Raw genomic sequence first — 22,410 nt, 5'->3', positions numbered from 1 at the left:
GCAACAATCAATACAAACTACCGGTGGAAGTAAATAGGCCAATGGTCACAAACACCAGGAGATAAAAGACAAATACACACACAAAATTGTGAATATACACACCTATGATGAACATAATGCACTAACCACACCGTACTCTAGTGGTTAGAGCATTGGACTTACATCCACGTGGTCCCGGGTTCGATCCCAACCGGTGCTTCCCAATTTTTGGCGTCCACCCAGCGTCGTGAGGCAAACTGGGGAGTCAAGTGAATGAAAGACGTGACGGCCACTAGGTCTACAAAGCTCCCGATACGCCGGTTAGTGGCAGGGCGCTGACATGCTTGTCGCTAGGCTTGACATAGTTCAGCCCGTCGCTGACAGATGGCATGGAGCTCAGGCCTATTACGCCAAGGGGTTTGGTTTTGATGCACATAATCTTCATGTGAAATTATTATTCATGCACATTGCATAACCTTATTAAATACAGTAAATATGTTAAATACTGTATTGGGTAAGAAAATCTAACATGTTTTGATGTGCACTACAAAGACCTGAACTCCTTTCGAAAATTCAGAAGGGGCAATTGCCCTCCCTTTCCCTCCGCTGCCCGTCAGATACCACCTTAAATTGTTAAGTCCATGTTTCAAATACATAAATAAAACTAACCAACCAATCAATCGCCTTATTCAAACATTTTCCGCCCCCCCCCCCTAGAAGCTCTCCAATCAACAACAGTACGTTATTTTCCATACCAGAAACAAGACTGCTAGTTTGCAGGAGTATGAAGTTATTCAGTTAACGTAGTCTAGCGGATCAAGTACTCGTTTCAAGACTGGGAGGTTCCGGATTAGAATCCCGTTGCCATCATTGAGGTTTCTACTCGCTCTCACCAGCCTCATTAGGGGCTCACTATCCACTTAAAGGACTCGTGCTCTCATGAGTTGAAACATCTGCGACTGTATTTAGAGTCGTTCTGACGCGTGATTAGCGCCATACTAAAGAGTTCGATTAGCATGTTTCATGCAGTAGTCAGGTCCTCAGTATGACGCTAATAACACGCAAAAATGACTGAATACGGCCCCTGATGTTTAGGAATAACCAGGACCGTATTTTCGCATAGGTCAACATGCTCCTCAGACGCTGAATAATATCAAAAAGACATTAGTTGCTATCCCTTATTGTTTCTGTTCTATGGCGATAAAGGTTAAAATCCGAAACAGTATGAACCACTTCCGACCTGAATTGATGGTTAAGGGAGGGGATAGACATATTCAATTTAGTAAGTGCAAACTGTACACTATTATATTTTAGGCTTTGGGAAATCGATATCCTCTGAATTCCCTTCCTTGTGGTTACGGTACTAACTTTGTCTAGTACTAGGTTAAGTTCTGCCTCCTGGGCCCACCCTTACACCACTGATTCATTGACTTATACTAAATAAGTATTTATTTATTTATTTATTTTACTATGTAGTCAATGAGAAATACCAGAATTTCCCTCTTTGCTTGTTTAGCTCCTCACCCTCTAAGGCTACTTGACCTCGGATAAAATTAAAGAAAGAAAAGAAAAAGAAAACAACTAAGAACTGACCGCCGGGACAAAGAAGTGTGGCGAAATAAATCGTGGGCGGAACCAACCTTGGAAAAAAAGCTCGTCTGCCAACTGACCACTCATTACAATTAAAAACGCCTACTTGACAATCTCTTTCTTTCAAATGGAGAAAAAAGAAAGAAAAATCACCGTCTGACTACTTTTGACTGTACTTGATACTGAAATACGATTCGCACAGAAGAAAAGAAAAAAAGTAATGGTATTCAATTCAAATCAATGCCTCAGCAAATTCCTTCCTGTTAAAAAAAAAAAAAAAAAAAAAAAAAAAAAAAAAAAATCAGAAATGATCGTTGGTTGCCAATCATCGTGCCATTTTCACAAGATCTGTATTATAATGATTTCATACGTCTTTTTCTCATGCAAGTTTTCTATAATCAAATATATGAAAACTTGTAATGGCATAAGCAAAAGGAGGGCTTATTAAAGTGGCGGATCTAGTCCCAGGTCGGGGGGCCTAGGCCCCTAGTTCGAGTAACGAAAATAATTTAAGCTATTATTTATATATTTTTGAAAGTTTATACAAAACCCACGATATACCTGTGATAGTCTGGGTTCTCGTTCTCCCCAGTTTATTTTCTAGATCCGCCACTGAAGGTGTTGAGGAAAAATAAACATTTACTATATTACAATAAATACAAAATTCATGCTTCTCCTAAAACGAAATGAAATTAAGCGCTTGAGGATCCCCGTTAGGAAACTACGTACATTACTAAATACACACATGATTAGAGAGACTATTCCTTGGAGAGTTTTATTATTGCAATCTCACTATTAGATCGTTGGTTGGATGGACAGATTTGTGTTTAGCGTCCATTTCAGCAGCGAGGCTATATGAGACGTGGACCTACAGCAGCTTAACGTGGGATTCGAACCATATAAGCCCCTGCCGGGAGTCCAACCCGGGTCTCCCGCGCCATCACTATTAGATTGTATTAACGGCATTACGTTCGCTCACGACTGGTCACCAATCGTTAAATGAAGTTACGAAATTTCAATGAGTCCTTAACAGATTTGAGATCTGTGCAGTTTCGAAATTATTCAAGCCCGACTCAAGAATTTGAAGTATTAGGCTCAACTCGACCCTAAAATAGTCTTACGGTCTCTAGTAGTTGAGCCAAAGCACAACAAATTCAAATTAGTCGAAATGTCACTAATTTTGTTAATTTCAGAATTTCAAATTTGATAACTCGTTCTAGAGTTCAACTGTCCTTTCAGCATCAAGGCTAAATTAGACGTGGAATAATCCGAACAACAGGAGATCCCACCAAGAACTGAACCAGGAAATCCTCCCATCAAGGGCCCTGCGCTAACCGGCAGCGTATAACAAAATGATTAACCTATGAAGCTTTATCATTTTATAGTTTCAAATTAACGTTGGACACCAACGTCATCATTTCAATACGTTCCAGACCCAAACAGGCTACAGATCAATTCCCCCACCAAATTGTTGGGATAATTTGACTTAACAACAATAGTTTATTTGCGGAATCAATTGCACCATAGCTCAAATTCCTTTACCTCATTCCAGAAATAGACATGCCTGACAACCTACTTATCACTTCATTTAGTACTGGTCATCTAAGACAACATTGCTGAAATAATGAATCATTCCCTTTAAAAGAAAAAGCACGTGGAAATTTTCCTCAACGTCGCAAATTAAGAGGACAGCTGCAAGGGGACTCGTTAAAATCGACACATGGTATTTTGGGAACCATCCAATAGCCAATTGTCAAATGATTGCTCTTACTTGCCCTCAAGGATGACATTACAGAAAAGTAAACTTTCCGAACAAGAATGTGCAATCATATCTATAACTAACTGTAAACGTTCCAAAACAAACTTATATTTAATAAGAGCCTTCCGTGTTCATTCATTCAGAACTGCCTTGTTGTGGCAATCTGAGAGAAAGCATAATAAGAACATTAACTTTCTCCGGCCAAACTTCACATATCAGTACATTACGTAACATCGAATTATAACTTTTTTTTATTTAACTAACATGTAGTCATTGAATTCACAGGCATCTATTATGTGTGGATTATCTTATCGAAACTTTTAAAATTCCTCGAACAGCTGGAAAGGGTTGAGCAAAATGTAAATAATCTTGTTACATACGCCACGTGTGTCATACTAACAAAGAAGGTTCTGAACATTTTATCTTACACTTACGTTCCGTCTGCTGCAAGGCCCTGGGAAAAACAAATATGTGCATTATTTTAGCAAAATCCTTCCAAACCTATTTCACTTCCTTGAATCGATTCCAGCAAAACAATGCTGATACGGGTAGTAGGTATATTTGATCTCACATGCATCATACATAATCCTCACACACATACCCTCAGATAAACTTAACTTTGTCAAGCTTGTCGTCGCCAGTTCTTTTGGATAAGTGTTTGTTTAAGCAAGTTCACTTACATGTCTGGTACTTCTTTTCTTTTCATATCTACAGACAAGAATGTGTTCCGACATATCTTAGTAAGCACGTAAATAACATTTAGTTACTTCACCTCTAGTTTTAATTCATTCAAAATGATACGTTAAATGACAACTCGGTGCAATATATAATTCGCACACACACAAAACCAACTTTTTTCCTTAAAGGACAAGAGCTACAGATGACATTAATGAAGGAAAATACAAGTCAATCCTCCTTGTGTCTCCTGGTGACAATACCAGGTGCCTATTTGTAACGGTGTAAAAAATCAGGCTTATTAACAGTTCTGTACGTCACTTGAATGCTCTTTTGGTAGTTTTATTGCTGATACGAAAAGTGGTTTATTTGTGTTTCTACTATCACGAGTACGCGAGGAAGGTTTCGGGATTTTAACTCTCTTGAGCAAGATAATGGAAAATAAACACTATTTAAGAAATTAAACAAGTACTTGAGTCTCCCTTGACGAAACTCTGCATACGCCACTATTATAATTTATATTATTTTTTTTAAAAAGTGTCGCGATGTCGTGGGCGTAAGTTAAAAAGTTTTGGTACTACTAGTTTAGTGTGTGCGTGTGTGTGTGTTAGCCAGCCAAAAATTTGCCGTAATTCATCCAACAGTTTCAACATTGTATTCCCAATCGCAATTCTACTGCTTCGTAAGGGCTCCGTTGACAGTTTGCTAACTTACAGTAGCCCACTGTCTGTGCTAGTATGCATAACGCAGAAAACTATATTATCACAAAAAGAACTAAAGCCACTCAGTGAACAAACTACAGTAAGCGCTGTTTTAATTCAACACGTTCGGAATCACAGTTATGCCGGATTATTGAACGTTGAATTAAGTTGAGTTGATTTTCGTTTAACGTCCCTTTCAGCAGCGAGGCTATATGAGACGAGACCTACTGATAAAATGATTAAAGAACGCTTACCGTATTGTGGAACGACAGATCTTTTGTTAGAAATCAAATCCGGGAATAAGGAAGTCCAAAATTTTCCGGAATTCAGAGAATTCCGGAATTTTCCGAAATTCTTCCGATTTTACTTTCCAGATTCTGGAAAGTAAAAATTCCGGAATTGGTCATCCCAATCTGGGAGAGTTGTTGTTGAACTTAGATTTCCCTTCTACATGAAAGAACTACCTACATGAATACCCATTTTGTTGCTACGCAATGTAAAGAGCTTACTTTCCAAAACTAGCATTCATACACAATTATTCATTGTTGTAGCGTAATTTGCAAGAATTCGAAATGTCCTACTGGCTAGGTATTGTGTGCTTAACTAAGAACCCCTAAGAGAATATTGTCAATTCCGTAATAAGGTTTGGCTACGTAGTTAAATATAATAATAATAATAATAATAATAATAATAATAATAATAATAATAATAATAGTAACAGTAATAATCCCCAATGGAGGAATATACCCGATAACAAAGAAAAAACTGAAAATAAATAAAAGTGCATTATAAAATAAATTGGCGCTCATTCAGTCGACAAAGAACACAATCTAATCATTTTCTTCTTTATCTATGCTCAAGTAAGCACGAGGAAAGATACCGTGGCCGGGAAATTCCCGTGGCATGGGACGCGGGAAAGCGCAATAGCAAGAACAGGCGTTGGACTGAAACCAAGACAAGTTAATTTTCCGGAAGTTCTATGAACCTGCATACGTAAACTAATCTATGTCAACGATCTAAAGTTTGTCAATATAAGAATTCAGGGTGTCTTATAATAGGAGCGTATTAACTAACTCATGTATGCAAGCGAATGTTACTATAACGAGGTTGTAATTAGGCTACTCAAAAATTGCATGTCTCCCTAATTCAGTGGTTCTCAACCTTGTTTACCTGGCGCTCCACTTCGCGAACTCTACATACTTTGCATTCCCTTGGACTGCAGTGGCTAAATGATAGATCGCTCACCCTTTGTATGTGGGGTTCCTGGTTCGATCCCAGCTCGTGCCAAGTGGACTTTGTGGTGGACGAACACTATGCGCGTGATCTTGTCGAGGTTCCCACATTATGTTATATTTTTTTAAAAAGTTACTTCAATCTGATTGCAAAGGAGTCAGAAATAGTGCCGACGATACGTCTTATAACATCGTTTCGAGGCTAGTCGCCTACATTTCTAAGCTACAGCAAGTATTGAAAACAAATATATGATTATCTTGTACATGTTTGCAACTACTACGAACTTAGCAGATCCAGCAGCCAAGGCAGGGGTAAAAGTGGATCTGAAAAGGAAGGGGGACGGTAGGTAGCGATATGACGTCACGCCGTCCCCCCAGCCTATCTTTGCCCATTCTAATTTTTTAAGAACTGGGGGAACGCCTTACATACTTTTTGAAGGGGGAGGGAAGGCGTTCCCCCACACTTTCACCCCTGAGCTAAGGAACACCAAAGCTAGACCATTTCAAGCCCTATAAAAGAGAGCTATAAATAATTTTATTATAAGATCCTTCGTTTAAATAAATACGGAATCAAATATTCCAGTTTGTCTCCGCAACTTTACTAAAGAATGTTTCGTTGTGAGAAAAAGGGAACACATTTCTTGTTTTCACGATAAAGTTAGCAATCGTTTTACAGTCAATTGTCCCAACATAACTCAAAAAGATGTTATTCCAGCATATTGCATTGCAACTAAAAGTCAATTTGCTTTACAACCTTACTCAACAAAGTAGAAAAAGAATTCCTGGAAAATAGAATTAAATGTAGTTCTTCGAAAAACATCAACAACGTAATTTTTAAGTTGCAAAAAACCCTCCTTCAACTTCACTTTTTGGGGCTGTCTGTTTTTCTGAATGGATCCCCGCCTTCTTGTAGGTACCTTCTTGTCTACCTTCCCAAAGCAATCACTTCTACGAAGAAAAAGGCAGGAGAAGGGGAAGAATGAACTTCGTCGGTACCTTTTGCAGCTCTGATTGAGAGAATGTTGAGTGTTCAATGATCATAAATTCCCTTGCCCGATGATGGTTTATTTCCCTATTGTTAGTGGGGAAATTCATTTGAGAGGATCTGGCAGCTCGCATAGGGGTCCAACGAAACTAGCTCTCACTTCTTTCTACAGTGTTACCAAACACAAAACTTTTTATCTAGAAGTACCGTAATGTCCTCTATTCTTTGTTTGTTGTTTCCCCACAGGTGAAATTCTTTGGAAATTTTTGACCCTGTCAAGGCACAACACATTCTTGGGAAGTCTTCACGCAGAAATGAATGGGTGAATATATAAATAGATTTATATATTCTATTGGTCTCAAGATATAGATAATTATTATCATTATTATTGCTTCACTTTAGTATACCACCTACTTAAATTATTAAACATTAGAGAGAATAGATTAAACAAGAAAAAGAATTGGCGAACGCTGGTTTTAAAAGAATCATTTTATTCACAGAGAAGGATCTAGAACGTAAACACGGGGGGCAACCAAAACCCAGACCATAAGTACATCATGAGTTTACTATAAACTTTGAAAAATATATAAATAACAGTTTAAATTACTTTGTAATTCAAAAAACTGTGGGAGTCTAAGCCCCCCGGTCCAGAGCTAGATCCGCCACTGGTTATACAACTGATGAGACGGGCACTTTGGTTACATAACAGGTAAAGAACCTGTGATGGTTAAATGCAGGTAAGATTATTTCTCGGCATTCTTATGTTTCCTCTATTTTCAGTAGCGTCTCAGTTACAGAGCATACCTCTTTTTTTTTTTCCACACACAGAGATTTTATCAGCTCATATGCCTAATTTCCGTATTCGTTCCTTGCTCAATTACTGGTATAGTATAGCCCCACCCCCGCGCAAAAAGTTCATTTTCGAAATCGGAAATATGGTCTCCTGAATGAATTTGCAACAGCGCTTCGACTCACTTTTTACCTGACCTATCGATTCTACTATATATTGATAATTTCCAAAATTAAATACAATCTAATGAAAAAACTAGCCATGTAATAGGAAGAAAGAATCAGACCATACATTATCCTTCCTTATGGTTTACCGTTATTGGACGATACATTATACTTAAAAGCTGCTCTTCAATGAAACGCTAAGACCGGCCAGAAGACTTTCATCGCGATAACGTGAAATTGGCTTCCACCACCGAACTTTTTAGGCTAAAATTTGCTACTTCTAGCTCCTCAATTTCCTCGAAACTCACGAGAATACGGTAGGCATGCGCCGATGATCATGAAACACGGAATATACGTTTTCCTACATCATAATGGACAATGCAATACGATAGAGGAATTATCACGATTGTAGGGATAGCCACACTGCTTCTAGAAGACCAAAAAAAAGTATATAGCCCACGCCTCAACATTCCAGAACCACCTTCTTTCCACTATTTGGCATTGACCCTCCACGAGGTAGAGAATAGAAAATACAAGGCAAGATTTCCTTCCACTATCACGGGGTCATCTTCCAGTTCTATTTATTGGTGGTCACTAGCACTTGTTCCAAGATAGCTCCACAGGAATCTCCAGACGAACAAAGAACAAGCCGAAAACAAAAACAGGAAAAATTCTTTAGTTGTGAAGTGGAAGGAACAGGTGCCTCCCCTCCTCCATTCGTAAGGAAAGAATCAACCACCTACTTCTTCGACCGCAGAACCTTCCTCCCCTTTTCACGAATGGAAAAGCTACACACAATAGCTGAGCAAAACATTCGCACAAAAGTTATTGGGTATTAATATTTCAAAAGTTCTTTTTGCCTCCTCTTCTAAAAATAATGTTTCTCCTATTTTTCTTTGTCAACAAAACAAAGATTTTCAGCCTCAAAGGGTATATTTATTTGTTAGCCATATTGAAACTTCTTCATCTTAATGAATCCTCAGCTATCATTTGAGAATGGTAAGAATAACAGTTTACAAGGGAGGAATCCCTGTACTCCTGAATTCCATTACCAAAGGTTTCGAAATATTCTTTACTGAACATGCACACCAGTAATAAGGAAAATTTGCAAGATGGACAACAGTTTGACACTGGTTTACGAGGATGCATCTCTATGATGCGTAGCTAAAGTCGTACAGCTCTGTCATAATATTCTAATGGCCTTTTCATTATTCAAATATGCCTTAGCCCTTTCATTGGTGTAGTGGTTGGTTATGTGAGGGCCTTGGATTCCCTATGGAGGAACACTGAATCCATTACAGTGGTTCGGATTCCATCTTGAACTGCATGTAGGCCCACGGATCATATAATAGCCTTGTTGTTGAAACGGGCTCATTTAATTCCAATCCATCCGCAATAAAAATAAATAATCTTTACTCTTATGATTACTAGCTGGGCACTCCAGTTACTGGTGGTTAACTGAACCAAACTGTGCAGAGAGACCACACACAGTAAATAATATATAAATAAATAAACCGGGCACACTCCGGGAATAAGAATACCAGTATTTATTTGCCTACGATACTGACATTAGACCGGAATCAGAACAGGACTCCTTAAAATGAATGAACCTAAATTTAAAACTTCTTAACTTTAAGAACTTAAATGTTTTCTGAACTCCGCAACAATTTTTAAGTTTTGCGCCTCTGGTTAATCCAACTGCCTTCTTCCCTTTGTTTGGTCTTCGGAACATGTGCCACAAAGGAGTAACATATCAACTGATTATTAACCACAGTAAAGAAAGCATTGATAGCTTTCCCCCATAATAATTAAACAAGAACCAATTTTAATGTACCGATAGAAAGAATTGCACCATTAGCCGCGGAACACGCCGCATATATGATCCCATTTGCCTCCTACTAAATCTCATCAACAATTTAATGTACTTATTTTGTGCTCCCCGATTATCAACCACAATTGACGGATAGGACACACAGCAAAGTGATCAAGCATACACATATGTATTCAGATATATGTGTATGTTATTTCGTGGTATACAGCCATTGGAATGTCTTAGATTATTACGCAGTGAAACAGAAATATATATGAATGGGGCCTCCTATTACTGCAGACGCCTGTTGCAGTGCATTGTTATGGCTAACGAAACGAGTGTTTGCTGGCACTTGATCCTTCCAGCTGCGGATTATTGCCTCTGTTTGTTCTCTTCTTTTTGCATACTAGTCTCAGCAATGGAAGGAGTGCTTGACGGCATCAGTACGAAGCCATATCCAAAAGTAATTCGCAGTCAAACACGTTAAGGATAAAGGCCGGCCGCCCACACTGGCGCACATTCAAGATTTCTCATGTATCTCGGCTCGGTGGAAAATAATCACGTTGTGTTGTTTGGTTGGTAGTGGTAAGCCAATCCTCATCCTAACCCAACCTACTCCGCTCAGACCAATTCCATGGCGGTCTCTTAGCACACAAGTTTTATCCTGGCACAGAAACAAACATCCGTGTGCCCTTTTTTTTCTCTCTCTCTCTCCCTCCAACTCTTTCTTTAACAAAAGAAATGAAACGAGCGGCCGATCACAGTAATTACTTTGGAATGTGAAGTACCCAATACCAGTAAGCTATAGTCGTAATTTTGCTCGCCTACCAAATCCCTCCCAAGAACTGTTACGCTATTTGTAAACACACTAACTTCGATCACATGTTGCTAACTGCAACGGATACAAAAGAGTAGAGATCAGAAAGTGCTGATTGAATACGTACATTAAAAAAAGAAAGTAATGCAGCAAGTTGCAACATGTGAATCTACACTTATAAACGTTACAAACATATTTGTCACTGAGATGTAAATCTAGCAATACACAAAATCAACAAACGCCAAGAGCCACCTATATTAGAATACATTCATTTTAATTATATGTAGGTCTACAGAAGGACTTCTCTCGTGAACAAAATTGCGTGTTTCGTTTGTAATTGGGAAAATACAGATTCAAATTTTAAAAAGTTGGTCGGGACTTTTTGATTAATTGGTGTTTAGCGTTACTTTTTTAGAACCGAGGCTATATGAAACGTGGATCTGCAGTTTAAAGTGGAATCCGAACCAGGGTATTGAGCTCAATACTGTCTACTTTAAAGCCCCCCCCCCCTTAAAAAAAAAAAACTTCCTTCACACACATTTGTAATTTTTTTTTCAATAAAACTATGCTTATTTAACAGGGAAATCATTTCAGTAGCATGTAAATTTGATCTTACACATCTGTACTTTTTGTCTTATACCTAGGTAAAACAATCTAGTCCTATATATTTTTTTCTGAAAACATACGTAAAAATATTTTACAATTTCTTATCGTCTTTTCTGGTGCAGAATAATACCCATTCAATACTACATAGATGCAGTGGCTTGTAGTATTGGGCCCCCTCCAAACATTGGACCCCTCCTAATAAAAAATTTCTGTGTGCGCGCCTGAGTGGACACATGTGTGCGCGCGCGTTCGTGCCCTGAAATATTATTTTGGTAAACCGGGCGGAAAACTGTTTACAAAATAGGTTTCGTAAACCGATTTATCTATGAACCAAGGGATCCGTAACCCGTGAGTCCACTGTATTACTTCAACTAAGACTTTTTACGAAAATTAAAATCATTCATCATCGAGTCCAACTTTATAGAGGTTTGCCTACGAGACAAGAGTTGACGTGTCGTATTTGTTTGAATTCTCGTACGAATCCAGTCACGAAAATTCTAAGTCGTCTCGTTGGTAACACTAAATTTAATAATAATAAAAACAATAAACCAGATTTGAAGAAACCACTAAAATCAAACCATTAAAAACACCCGTATTGAGAAAAGAAATAAAGTTCTTTATAAACTAATGGGCTTAGAAAAAAATTCCGGTTTAACGTCGCACACTTATGCCTGTTAGGCTAAGAAAGACGGATCATTACATCAAGTGAATGATAGAAGAATTGGTGGAAATTATGTGGGAGAAAACGGAAGTACCCTGAGAAAACCCACGGACACACACGACGCTGTCAACTACAAAGTTATTTGGCGGGATTGAACTAGGGACCCCACATACTAGAGGTGAGAACTCTACAACTGAGGTACTGTGCATAGAAACAAAAATGGTATAGCACCTTAAAAATTTTGTATGCTCACAAGTAAAGGGCCCAAATGGATGAATCGATTTGCGGGATGAGACATAGTGCGCCTGATAGAGGATGTGAAAATATGCGTATGTGCAAAGTTATAGCGGCTGAGAGCCATAAGAAACAGAGGGGAAGGGAGGTCAAAGTTGGTGGGAAAAGGGCTATGCTATGTTACAGAAATACATCAAATAAACTGCTGAATCGTTAAAATAGTAAAATATAGACAATGCAAACGGAATTTGCAAACAGTGAATTTGATATCCAAGTCGTATATTATTATTACTGTATAACCAAATTTCACTGTTCGATATCAAATTTCACGCTTAGTTTTCTTGACTTGTAGAACTCACATGTGTTCTCGTGATAATCCAAACTTTCAACATAGAGTATCACTCTCCTAAGTTTTCGTAAATAACTATAAAGCCGATTCTAAATCTTCCAAATAAATAAAGATAACGATCACTAAAGCTCATAATTGACTTTTTGAGAACATTCTGCCCCTAATTGATACATATATCAGATGACTACCTTTCAATTTCAAAAAATATCACAGAAATCAAAATGGTGACGGAGGTTCGTGATCTACTCTGCCTATTTTTCTTTCGCCAATATGTGAAACTGCCACCGTTTGCATTGTCTATCACTATTTCAGGATTCAACGGTTTATTTGATGTATTTCAATAACATAGCATAGCCCTCCTTCTCCCACCAATTTTGACCCCCTCTGTTTCTTATGGCGCTCAACCGCTATAACTTTGAACATACACCTATTTTCACATCCTCTATCAGGCGCACTATGTCTCATCCCGCAATTCGATTCATCCATTTGGACCCCTTTACTTGTCAGTGGAGTATCCAAACTTTCGAAGGGAGGGTGTTTAAGCAATGAATGTCATTTTCTATAGGACAAGTGTGATTTGTGTATTTCTTAACATTAAAAAAAATGTGTATATTTTCCATAATATCTTGCTGACCCCCCCCCCCTCCGTATACATCAGTGATCGTGCCTCCTGTTTATCGAGCCGAGGTCCCCGAAAAACGTTATGTCGCTATAATTTAGTACCTAAGAATTTAGAACTTATTCAAAACAAAATAATTTTACGAAAGTTACTTTCTCCAATAATTTTCAAATTAATGAGTCGATTTTAATGATTAGAGTTTTTTTTTTTTTTTTTTCTTAAAGACTGGCTGGTCTATTTTGATACAAAGAAAACTGTCATGGAAGTTATTAAAGAAAAAAAAAAGCAAATCGCTTAAGGATACGTTCATACAATTACGTTCTAAATGGTATGCCTCTGTCGATTATTACTCACCCGCGCTTGTACTCAAACTCGGGACAATTATATGATGCGTAAATAATCAATTTAAAAGAAAGATGGAAGAAAGCGGAACAACTTAATACAAAATACCGTAATTCACGTTATTAGTCAATAAAATCACAAGCACTAAATGAGATTAGCACTTTCAAACATGTGCTACCGGTCTTCATAAGAGACAGATTTTGACAAATGCACTCGCAAAGAGGAGCTATTAGATTGAGAAATAGCAATGTAAACAAGGTATTAGAACCATTTACATACATATAAAAATGAAGATCCTTCAGTATGAGGAATACATATGCAAATCACTTGAGGGAACGAGACTGTAGTTTACAAGGTAATATACATATACAACTGCATATTCTAGAGCCCAAAGAAAGACTGCAACATTATGACTTATCAGCCATCCGAGTCTTGTCCATCTAAAACCTGACTTCTACAATGTACCGTCGTCGGCATATACTTACTCTCTCTTCATCAATATACCACATCTCACCGAAAAGCAGCCATCTACTGAACACAAGTACTGCACTTATCTCTGTGAATTGAAAGACTTCCTATGAAGAGAGATACTGACATTCTAACAAATTGCTATGGCTTTACGCCTAATCCACTTACGGGTTGAAAGAGAAGTCTTCACAAAGGCAGGTCACTTTTCAAATAACCATGCAAAAATTAGTAACAGGATCCTGTATACCACAAAGCACTGCTTACGCCATTCAGCATTGAATTTGCATATAGTATGGCCTAGTACATGCCTTTAAAAATTTAAAATATCTATAGGTCAAACAATCTTGCTATTATTCAATATTTTTTACATTAAGCTTGCATTCGTAAATAATTTAATTGTAGCATTTGAATTCAAAGTTACTAGATTTCATAATATTCAACGTCCGAACCAATTTTCAATTTTACCTTAAAAAAAAAAAAAAAGTCAAACGGCGCACACAAGGGGCTTAGGGGGTTACCCCTGAGTAAAATATTAAGGGAAAAAAAGCATTTACTATACTAAGATATATATATATATATATATATATATACAAAAAATGACACTTGTTTTGAAGGGACATGAGTGACTACCGTACTTGAACACACACCCTCCACGCATACCAGGGGCGGACCCAGGACAGACTTCTGGAGGGGGTTGTCATATTGCTACTTCTAAGGGCTCCAAACTTTGGGATGGGGTTTATATATATATATATATATATATATATATAAAATAAAGAGTTTCCTCTTCTGGGGGACGATCGCCCCCTCCCTGAATCCACCCCTGACACATAGACACACCTCCCCGATGAAATTCTCTGTACATTACTGAAAGCTTTAATAGCAAAGTTAAATCTTTAAGCATTACGTCCCACGCTTATGCCGGCTAGGCTAAAGGAGACGACGATGATGAGAAATGAATGAAATGGTGGAATGAAGAAAGTGGGAGGAAACGGGAGAACCCCGAGAAAACCCACGCACACGGTGTTTGCCCACCACAAAGCTCACTTGGTGCGAGAGCTTCAGTAGCATTTTCATACTTATTCATACGGCCTACGACTTGGAGAAAAGTTAACTGTAAAAATCGTTAATGTATGTGAATCAACTCGAGAGATCAAGATACTGGATCAATCTCCAAATATTGTACATCCTGCCCTACACCTTACAATACCGAAACCATCTTCGTATTAAAAAATAAAAAAATAAATAAAAAATTTAAAAAATCACTCGGAGCACATTAAAATCTTAAAGCGGTAACAAAAATAAAATTAAACTCTGAAAAACAATAATTCAATCATATAATATGTTTGTAATAATCTGAAAATATATTTAGAAACTAGATAAAACCTTTACTGGTCACTGTACAAATGGCGGTAACGGAGGAGACAGATAATAATGGCGCCAAAAATTTTGGCGGGTACACGTTGGGCCTTATTTCTCAAAACATTCCAGAAAGAAAACACTAGGATATCATATACTATTCTTTGACGTTATTATTCCTGCAATTATAATTCAGTGCAGGAAACTAGAGATGCAAGAAAACGGGGGGGGGGGGGGGAGTCCTGTATCACAGAATTTAGAAGAGCATAATTTGAATTTGAAAATGTAACAACTCACTTTTTTGAATTTTGAATGTACGAACGTCAATATTGCCAATATCAGATACCAAGAACATGATCCGAAAGTATAATACTTTCAAATAAAGAAGATAGCAGCATGATCAAGACTGAGCACGAGAAGTTACCCTATTTTGCCCCTGGATTGTTCAGTTACTTCCCCAAATGTATTTTTTCTCATACTCAAATTGTCACTACCTATATTTTTTTCAGATTCCGGCTTAAGACAATCTAGTAAAACTTTAAGCTAATACGGTATCTTATCCAAAATTTTACATCTAAACAAGGGAAAAAATGAAATGAAAAGTTTACGTCCCACAGTTGTGCCGGCTAGGCTAAAGGAGACGGTGATGATCAGAAATTAATGAAATTGTGGAAGGAAGAAAATGGAAGGGAACGGGAGAACATGGTATTTGACCACCACAAAGCCCACTTGGCGCGAGCTGGGATCGAACCAAGGACCCCATACACCAGAGATGAACGCTCTATTTCTGCGCCACCGCGCCCCCTTCATAGAAAATGTTTCACTAGTGGTCTCACAGTGTAATAGTGAAGACAGGCCCGCAACTAGAGGGGCAAGGGGGCCTGCCCCCTAAACTTTTCATGGCCCCTTCAGACCCCAATCCAAAATGCCATTATTAATACAAAAATCACAATTTAAATATTTGTAAGAGAATTTTTAATGACTTCCCCCCCCCCCCAAACTTCTGTGTCTGGTTGCGGGCCTGCTGGCAGCCATATTCACCTGGCCCAGCAGATATGTGATCAAAATAATAGTTTCATTACATAGGAAAGCTAGAATTATCTACTGTTTCAAACAAAATGTTTAAATTGCACATTTGGTCAGCTTACAGTAAATGAAACCTGAAATTAACGAATTTAAAGAATATAACGCAATATAATCGAGTACGCATATTCTTCACGACAAACATGAAAAATAAAGCATAAATATAGTGAAATTAATACATACCTATTTCTTGGACAACAGTCAAGTCACTTGCACTATAAACAATGATCTCGTCATATAAAACAACACACTCCACGATTTCCTTCTTAACAAAACACAGAGAAAGTTAAAAAAAAAAAAGGACAAGGAGAAGAAGCTGATTTTTTTTTTCTAAAATAAATCACTGATCATAACTGAGCGATAACTTACCCACAAATCGTTCAGAGTTATACTATTGTCTGTGTAATATACGAGAGTTTCTGCACTTAACGGTCTTGTTTCCCTTAATTTCGAGCTTAGCAATAAGCATGCCGTTCCCAGCAACTGCAGCTGAGTTTTACGAATTGGACACACACTAAGAAATCTGTCCACATAGTTCATTGCTAAAGGGAATACTTCGTCCTGGCATTTCTGCTCTTCACACACCTGTCAAACGAAAAGAAAGAAAAAAATTAAAATTACGTAATTTACCCTCTATAATATTATATCAGCTTAAAAAAAAAAAAAACTCAATCACACTACTTCCAGATTTACACCGTCTTACTTGAATATAGTTCTAAAAAGTCGCCACAAAGCATTGACCTATTTTTTTTAAGTCCGAAATGTGTTATATAAAGTTCAAAACTAAATGCATCCTAATATATTATTATTATTATTATCCATACATTGCACTATCTTTACAAGTATGTTAGGTTTGATAACTCATCCTTATAACGATCTGAAATTTACATTAATTAGCACTCACAACGCAAGGAATATTACTTGTGCACCGGCCTGGCTCCATGCAATTATGCTTCACTACCCTTCATAGTGCTCCCGCTCACCAATATCAATGCGGATTCGCTCGAACTTGGGCTACTGATCTTCAATTGTGACCCGCGCTCCGCGAGCTTGAGGATCGGGTGACAGGAAGACAATATAGCTCTCAACTCCGGTGCGCCACAGGCCCGTATCCAGGGGGTCTGGGGGCCGGGCCCCTCTAAAAATTTCACAGTAAGCTTGCAAATAAACTATAATATGGTGATGAACTATAATATTGTTGGATCGCTCCCCCTACATTTTTGGTCTGGCTACCGGCCTGGTGCGCCATGAGTTTTATTGAAATTTTCGCTTTTCTTCCCACTCTTCACATGCAATTCTTTCCCTAGCAAATATCATGATTAAGCTACGTACTACGTACTATCATATTTAAGTTTGGACGTTAAACTAAAGATTTTAATCTTTACGTATTCCAATCTGATCTAGGTATTAGATAAAATACAAATGAATGTTAACGAAACTAGCGACAAAAAAGAAGAAAAAGAAAGAACAAAGATGTAACAATGATGACAAAAGGTTATGAACGATGTAGACTCCGAACAACGGCCCAGCTTGAGTTACAGTTGGTAGGTGCGCTGCCCATCATACGAGATCAATCGGTTCGAGCGACATTTCGAATGTCTATCCTATCATTGCAGTAATTGGCCAACCACGCGAATTAAGGGGCAGCGCATTTCGACGTAAAAATCCAGAAATAACTACCATGGGGTCCCAATGCACTAACTACATATAATCCAACATATGCGCCTGGCTTGGCGGGATTACTCCTATCAAAACAGTGTCATCAAACGTCTATTCGAGAACATGCGAGAAAACATGTTTACTACACCGTATCAAACAGACTTTGCTCAGATGATATTTTTTTATCTACACTACAATTACCAAACCGACAAACATGATTGAAGACAGTTCTCAATTTATTCGTTCGTGAATTACAGAAGTACATACACAACAAATCTACAATCAGGAACTGTGTCTTCTGCACAGCAAAGCGGATCGCAAAACAAAATTATCAACAGACAAACCACATCACTACAAGTTTCCTTGTGACACGTATCATATTATAAATCCCTCAGAAATTACTATTCTACATTGATATGCTTCCAATTCTATAATTACCCCCTTACAATTAGTACCAGGCCCGTATCCAGGGGGATCTGGGGAGTCGCCCCCTAAAGGTTTCACGGTAGGCTAGCAAATTAACTATATGGTGGTATCGCCCCCCCCCCCCCCAAGATTTAACGTGGTGCAAACTCTTACTACAATTCTTGCCTGGACCGCATCCGTTGGTCTACTACAGGCATACGTGGAGCGTAAATATTAAAGAATCCATTTTTATGCAGCACATTGCACCTGAAGATGGTTTTCCTTTAGCGCGATGGTACAGCGCTCACCCATGGTCCGTGGGGCTCGATACCAGTTCATCCCAATGGGCTTTGTATCACATAAATACTATGTACGTGGGTTTTCTCGTTTTTTTTTTTTTCTTTCTTGTTTCTCCCACTTTCCTAATCATCATCAACACCGTCGAACTCAACATAATCGTGGGATGACTTCGTAACACAAAACTGAAGGAGCGATTTTTATCTAACAATCGATGACGGGCATTCTTGGCAATCCTACCGGCTTCGTTGCATAGCCCGTATACCAAACTACAATAGCTGCGACCAACAAAGGCCTCCTCGAGAATACAGCGAGTACTTTTGATGAGGCCATACTATTAACACCGTATACAATAAGCGTTAAGTACCGTACATAATAAATAATGCACGGCAACCAATATTTCAGGCAATACTAAATCACGGTTAAGTGCCGTATAGCCGGACCAATTTTAGGAAATTTACCGGGTCAATTGGAGAATTTATTTAAGTTTGTGAAAAAGAATGAGTACAAGGGAGGTAAGGGGAATAGTAAAAGTTAAGAAACTGGCTGTATTTGTTGCTGCACAGAAAAAATATTTTCTCTGAGGTAGCTTACTTTCTCCGTGGTTGCTGTTAGCGGCACTGTATGTGGAGGCGGATGGACTATTTCGCGGACTATGGATCCGTATTAAAGTAATACTGCACGCCTAATGTAGCGTAATCTAGCGTAACTTAATTTAATCCAACAAAATATAACCGAATGCAATACACTTTTGTGCTCTTTTTCAGTTTTCAAAGTGGTCCGGCGATATGGCACAAATGCCCTAAATCAAATAAGTTAATCACACAAAAACGTTACGAAGAAAATAAATCACTATATGATAAAATCAATGGCTGGTCATTAAAATATATTTCCAGAGCGAAGTAAACAAATGTAGGTGATAAAATAGTTCTGTTGTCAATAATAAATTCTAATGGGAGAAGTGAAAAACAGGGCATTGTTACCCACTTGAACGAGAAAGAAAAATTACTGCAAACTGTATAGGCCTATTACATGTAATCAGCTCGCCAACAAAGACTCGATTTCTCCTGAAATTTGTCACATTTTAAAATCTTACATTTAACACGAAAATAAAGATGAATTGAAATCAATAACTTACTCGCCAATTCCCAAGATCCAGCAACAATGCTAAGTAAGATGTGTTCTGGGAGGGCAAGATTCTACATCACTGGTCCCCCTTCCCATTGAGCAGTAATAGACAGAAAACAACGTGCCCTGCGGGTCTCTAACCCGCCTTCACTCGCTAACGCTCGCTCTGCAATACTGTGTAAACTAAATGTATAAACTTAAGTACAGAAAGAAACTAACCCAGCTACTAACCTTCCCTTCTGGGAGCAGTGGCATCATGTTACGAAAAAAAAAAAGGCAAAGGCTGACATAAACGAGTTGGGGATCAATTTTACTGACAGAGGGGGCGTAAATAAGGGCTCCGCAGACCCCGTATTGCGGGGGGACCTCAAGCTATCAGGGGGCTCCAAAATGTGGTTGGACGTAGAGAAGGGGCCCCGCTCCACGCTGTCTGCGGGAGGGCCCCCAAGCCTTTAATTACGCCACTGCTGTGATGTTCTGTTACCAAGTACTGACCTATATGTTGTATGTCTTCTTAGTACGAAATAGACTTCATTCAGAGTGATCCAAACTCCTCTACCACACTTTAGAATTTAGATTTTTGGACTTGTAACATATATGACCATGTTAGCCCGTCACGTATGAGGGATGACGTCCCTCGGCGATCACAATATCCAAGGAAATGCAACGAAGGAAGGATTCGGAAAGGAAGAAAGCGGCCTTGGGACCTGTATGTTAGGTACCATCCTGGCATTTGCCTGGTGTGAATGAGGAAAGCTTCACTCAGGATAGCTGGGCTGAAAAAGATTTCACACTTTTTCGACCTAGTGTCACCACCAAGAATCGAACTCGGGACCACTCGCACCAAAGGCGAGAGCGGTAGCGACTACTCTACGCGGGGACACTCTTACTACACTTAGAAAGGCGAGTAGAAGCGTTTCCTAAGTGGTCGAATAATTAGACGCTCGGGTATGGTATGTGTAAGGGTTTAGCCTCTTCTACAAAATGACTAACGCATGAACTTAAAACGAGCGAACGGTTTTAGATTTCAGTACATACATGAAAATTACTGGAAGAAGAAAATACGTGTTCTCGTAGAATAATTTTATGACAATTAAAAATTGTAGGATAATGTTTTCTTTCCTAAATTTCACAGCTTTGCAATATTCTCTAATAAAGTGTCAAACACTGTTCGCCCTTGTTCTAAACTTTATTACTGTCATGTAAGAAACAAATCATGGGAGGAATTCGTTAATGGAATAACTTGTTCCTATAGGTAATAAACACATTAGCAAAACTGTCAGAACTATGTTGTGTTATGCAGGTATATATAAAATTTTCAATTTCGAGTGACAATGAAAATAAATTAACAGGCTAGGGGGAGGGAATACTGTCGACAAATACAAAATAATTGTAAGAACTGGTGGAACAACAGAATAACACTAAAACACAGTATTCAATATTATGCAGGGTCGAACCAGGGCGCACAGTCCTGTGCCATTAAGACGACATGCCCCTCAATGTTGACAAAGTGTCAGAATAGCAATTCAAACAAGTGTTACAGCCCTCTATAAATACAAACTCATAACAATATAGTCTACTGCTATCATAAATTTTTGGGAAGTAAAACAATGTTAATTAAAACAATGAACGTACCTCCAGCATCCATTCCGCTACGATCTTCCTCATCTGCGGCGTTAATTCTTTTTGAACACATTTAAAATAAGAACTAGACGGCATATATCGGTCCTCCGTCCTTAGTAAGTTCTGTAATACACGTTCATTTAACAATACTGGGTCCTGGTAAGCTCTGCATTCGAATTCGGTTTCGCAACAATATAGGTTCATCTTCGTCGAAATCGTATAGCGAAGTTCGAATATTGAATATTCTATTTTCACTAATAAATTTCTAACACAAGAAAAATATACGTAACTACTATTCTACTTAAATTACATCGACAATTTAGAATAATCCAGTGTTGTAAATAGTAATAAATAAATCGTAGTGATCCTTTAATATTTCATTAAGTAGTGAAAGTAACTTCAATGTCGCAATGACACAGCTGAGTGAAAATCAGCTGACACTCGCAAACACAAGCTCCTTCCCTGGCATCAGTTCGTGCCAGAATGAACCAGCAAGCGCGACAGAAACAAAGTCTACGTCTGCCACTCTCCTCGCCAGTGAGTTCTCGTCAAATCAGCTGCTAGTACACAGAGTCCTCTAGCGAGAAATAGACATCATAACAAGCAGTGTTGACAACTAGTTGGTTTTGGCGCTGCTGCAAATAAGTGTGTATGTAAAAGAAAGGAATATCATCGGAGAAAAGAATAATTCGTGGATTAGTAGCATAATCTTATTCGTTTAAGAATGACATTCTTAGTGATTAATACGTAAAGCATTCTGTAGAGTATATCGTGTGAAGTAACAATCACTAATTGTAGTCAGCTATTTGTTGAGAGGAGAGACTTCTTGTTTTACTGTTGAAAAATATAAACGAGCTATTTCAAGTACTCAAAACTGCCTTTTTTCTTTTTTGTAAATTTTACGTTCAAACAGGCATTAAGGATTTTTTATACTTCCAAATTATGCTATGCATAAATGTCGGAAGTTTCATAGAACTGAGGGGCCGCGGTGGCTCATAGTTAGAGCGTTCGCCTCTGGTATGGGGTCCTTGGTTCAATCCCAGCTCGCGCCTAGTGAACATTGTGGTGGACAAAT

At 38.3% G+C, this 22,410-nt stretch overlaps 1 protein-coding gene across 1 annotated transcript in view; it reads right to left on the bottom strand.

Moving 5' to 3' along the window:
* Positions 1-21,875, bottom strand: part of LOC145681094 (G1/S-specific cyclin-D2-like) — a 45,384-nt gene extending 23,509 nt beyond the window's left edge. The window contains exons 1-2 of the mRNA XM_081752488.1: positions 21,348-21,875; positions 16,593-16,808 (exon numbers count right to left, since the gene is read on the bottom strand). Coding sequence (XP_081608614.1) covers positions 16,593-16,808; positions 21,348-21,539 — 408 coding nt within the window. The 5' untranslated portion in view covers positions 21,540-21,875. The remainder of the gene's footprint in view (positions 1-16,592; positions 16,809-21,347) is intronic.
* Positions 21,876-22,410: the final 535 nt, after the last annotated feature.

This window comes from Thermobia domestica, chromosome 3, assembly GCF_964235325.1.
Source record: "Thermobia domestica chromosome 3, izTheDome1.hap1.1, whole genome shotgun sequence".
Classification (NCBI taxonomy): domain Eukaryota; kingdom Metazoa; phylum Arthropoda; class Insecta; order Zygentoma; family Lepismatidae; genus Thermobia; species Thermobia domestica.
This window is presented reverse-complemented; position numbering and strand designations above follow the sequence as displayed.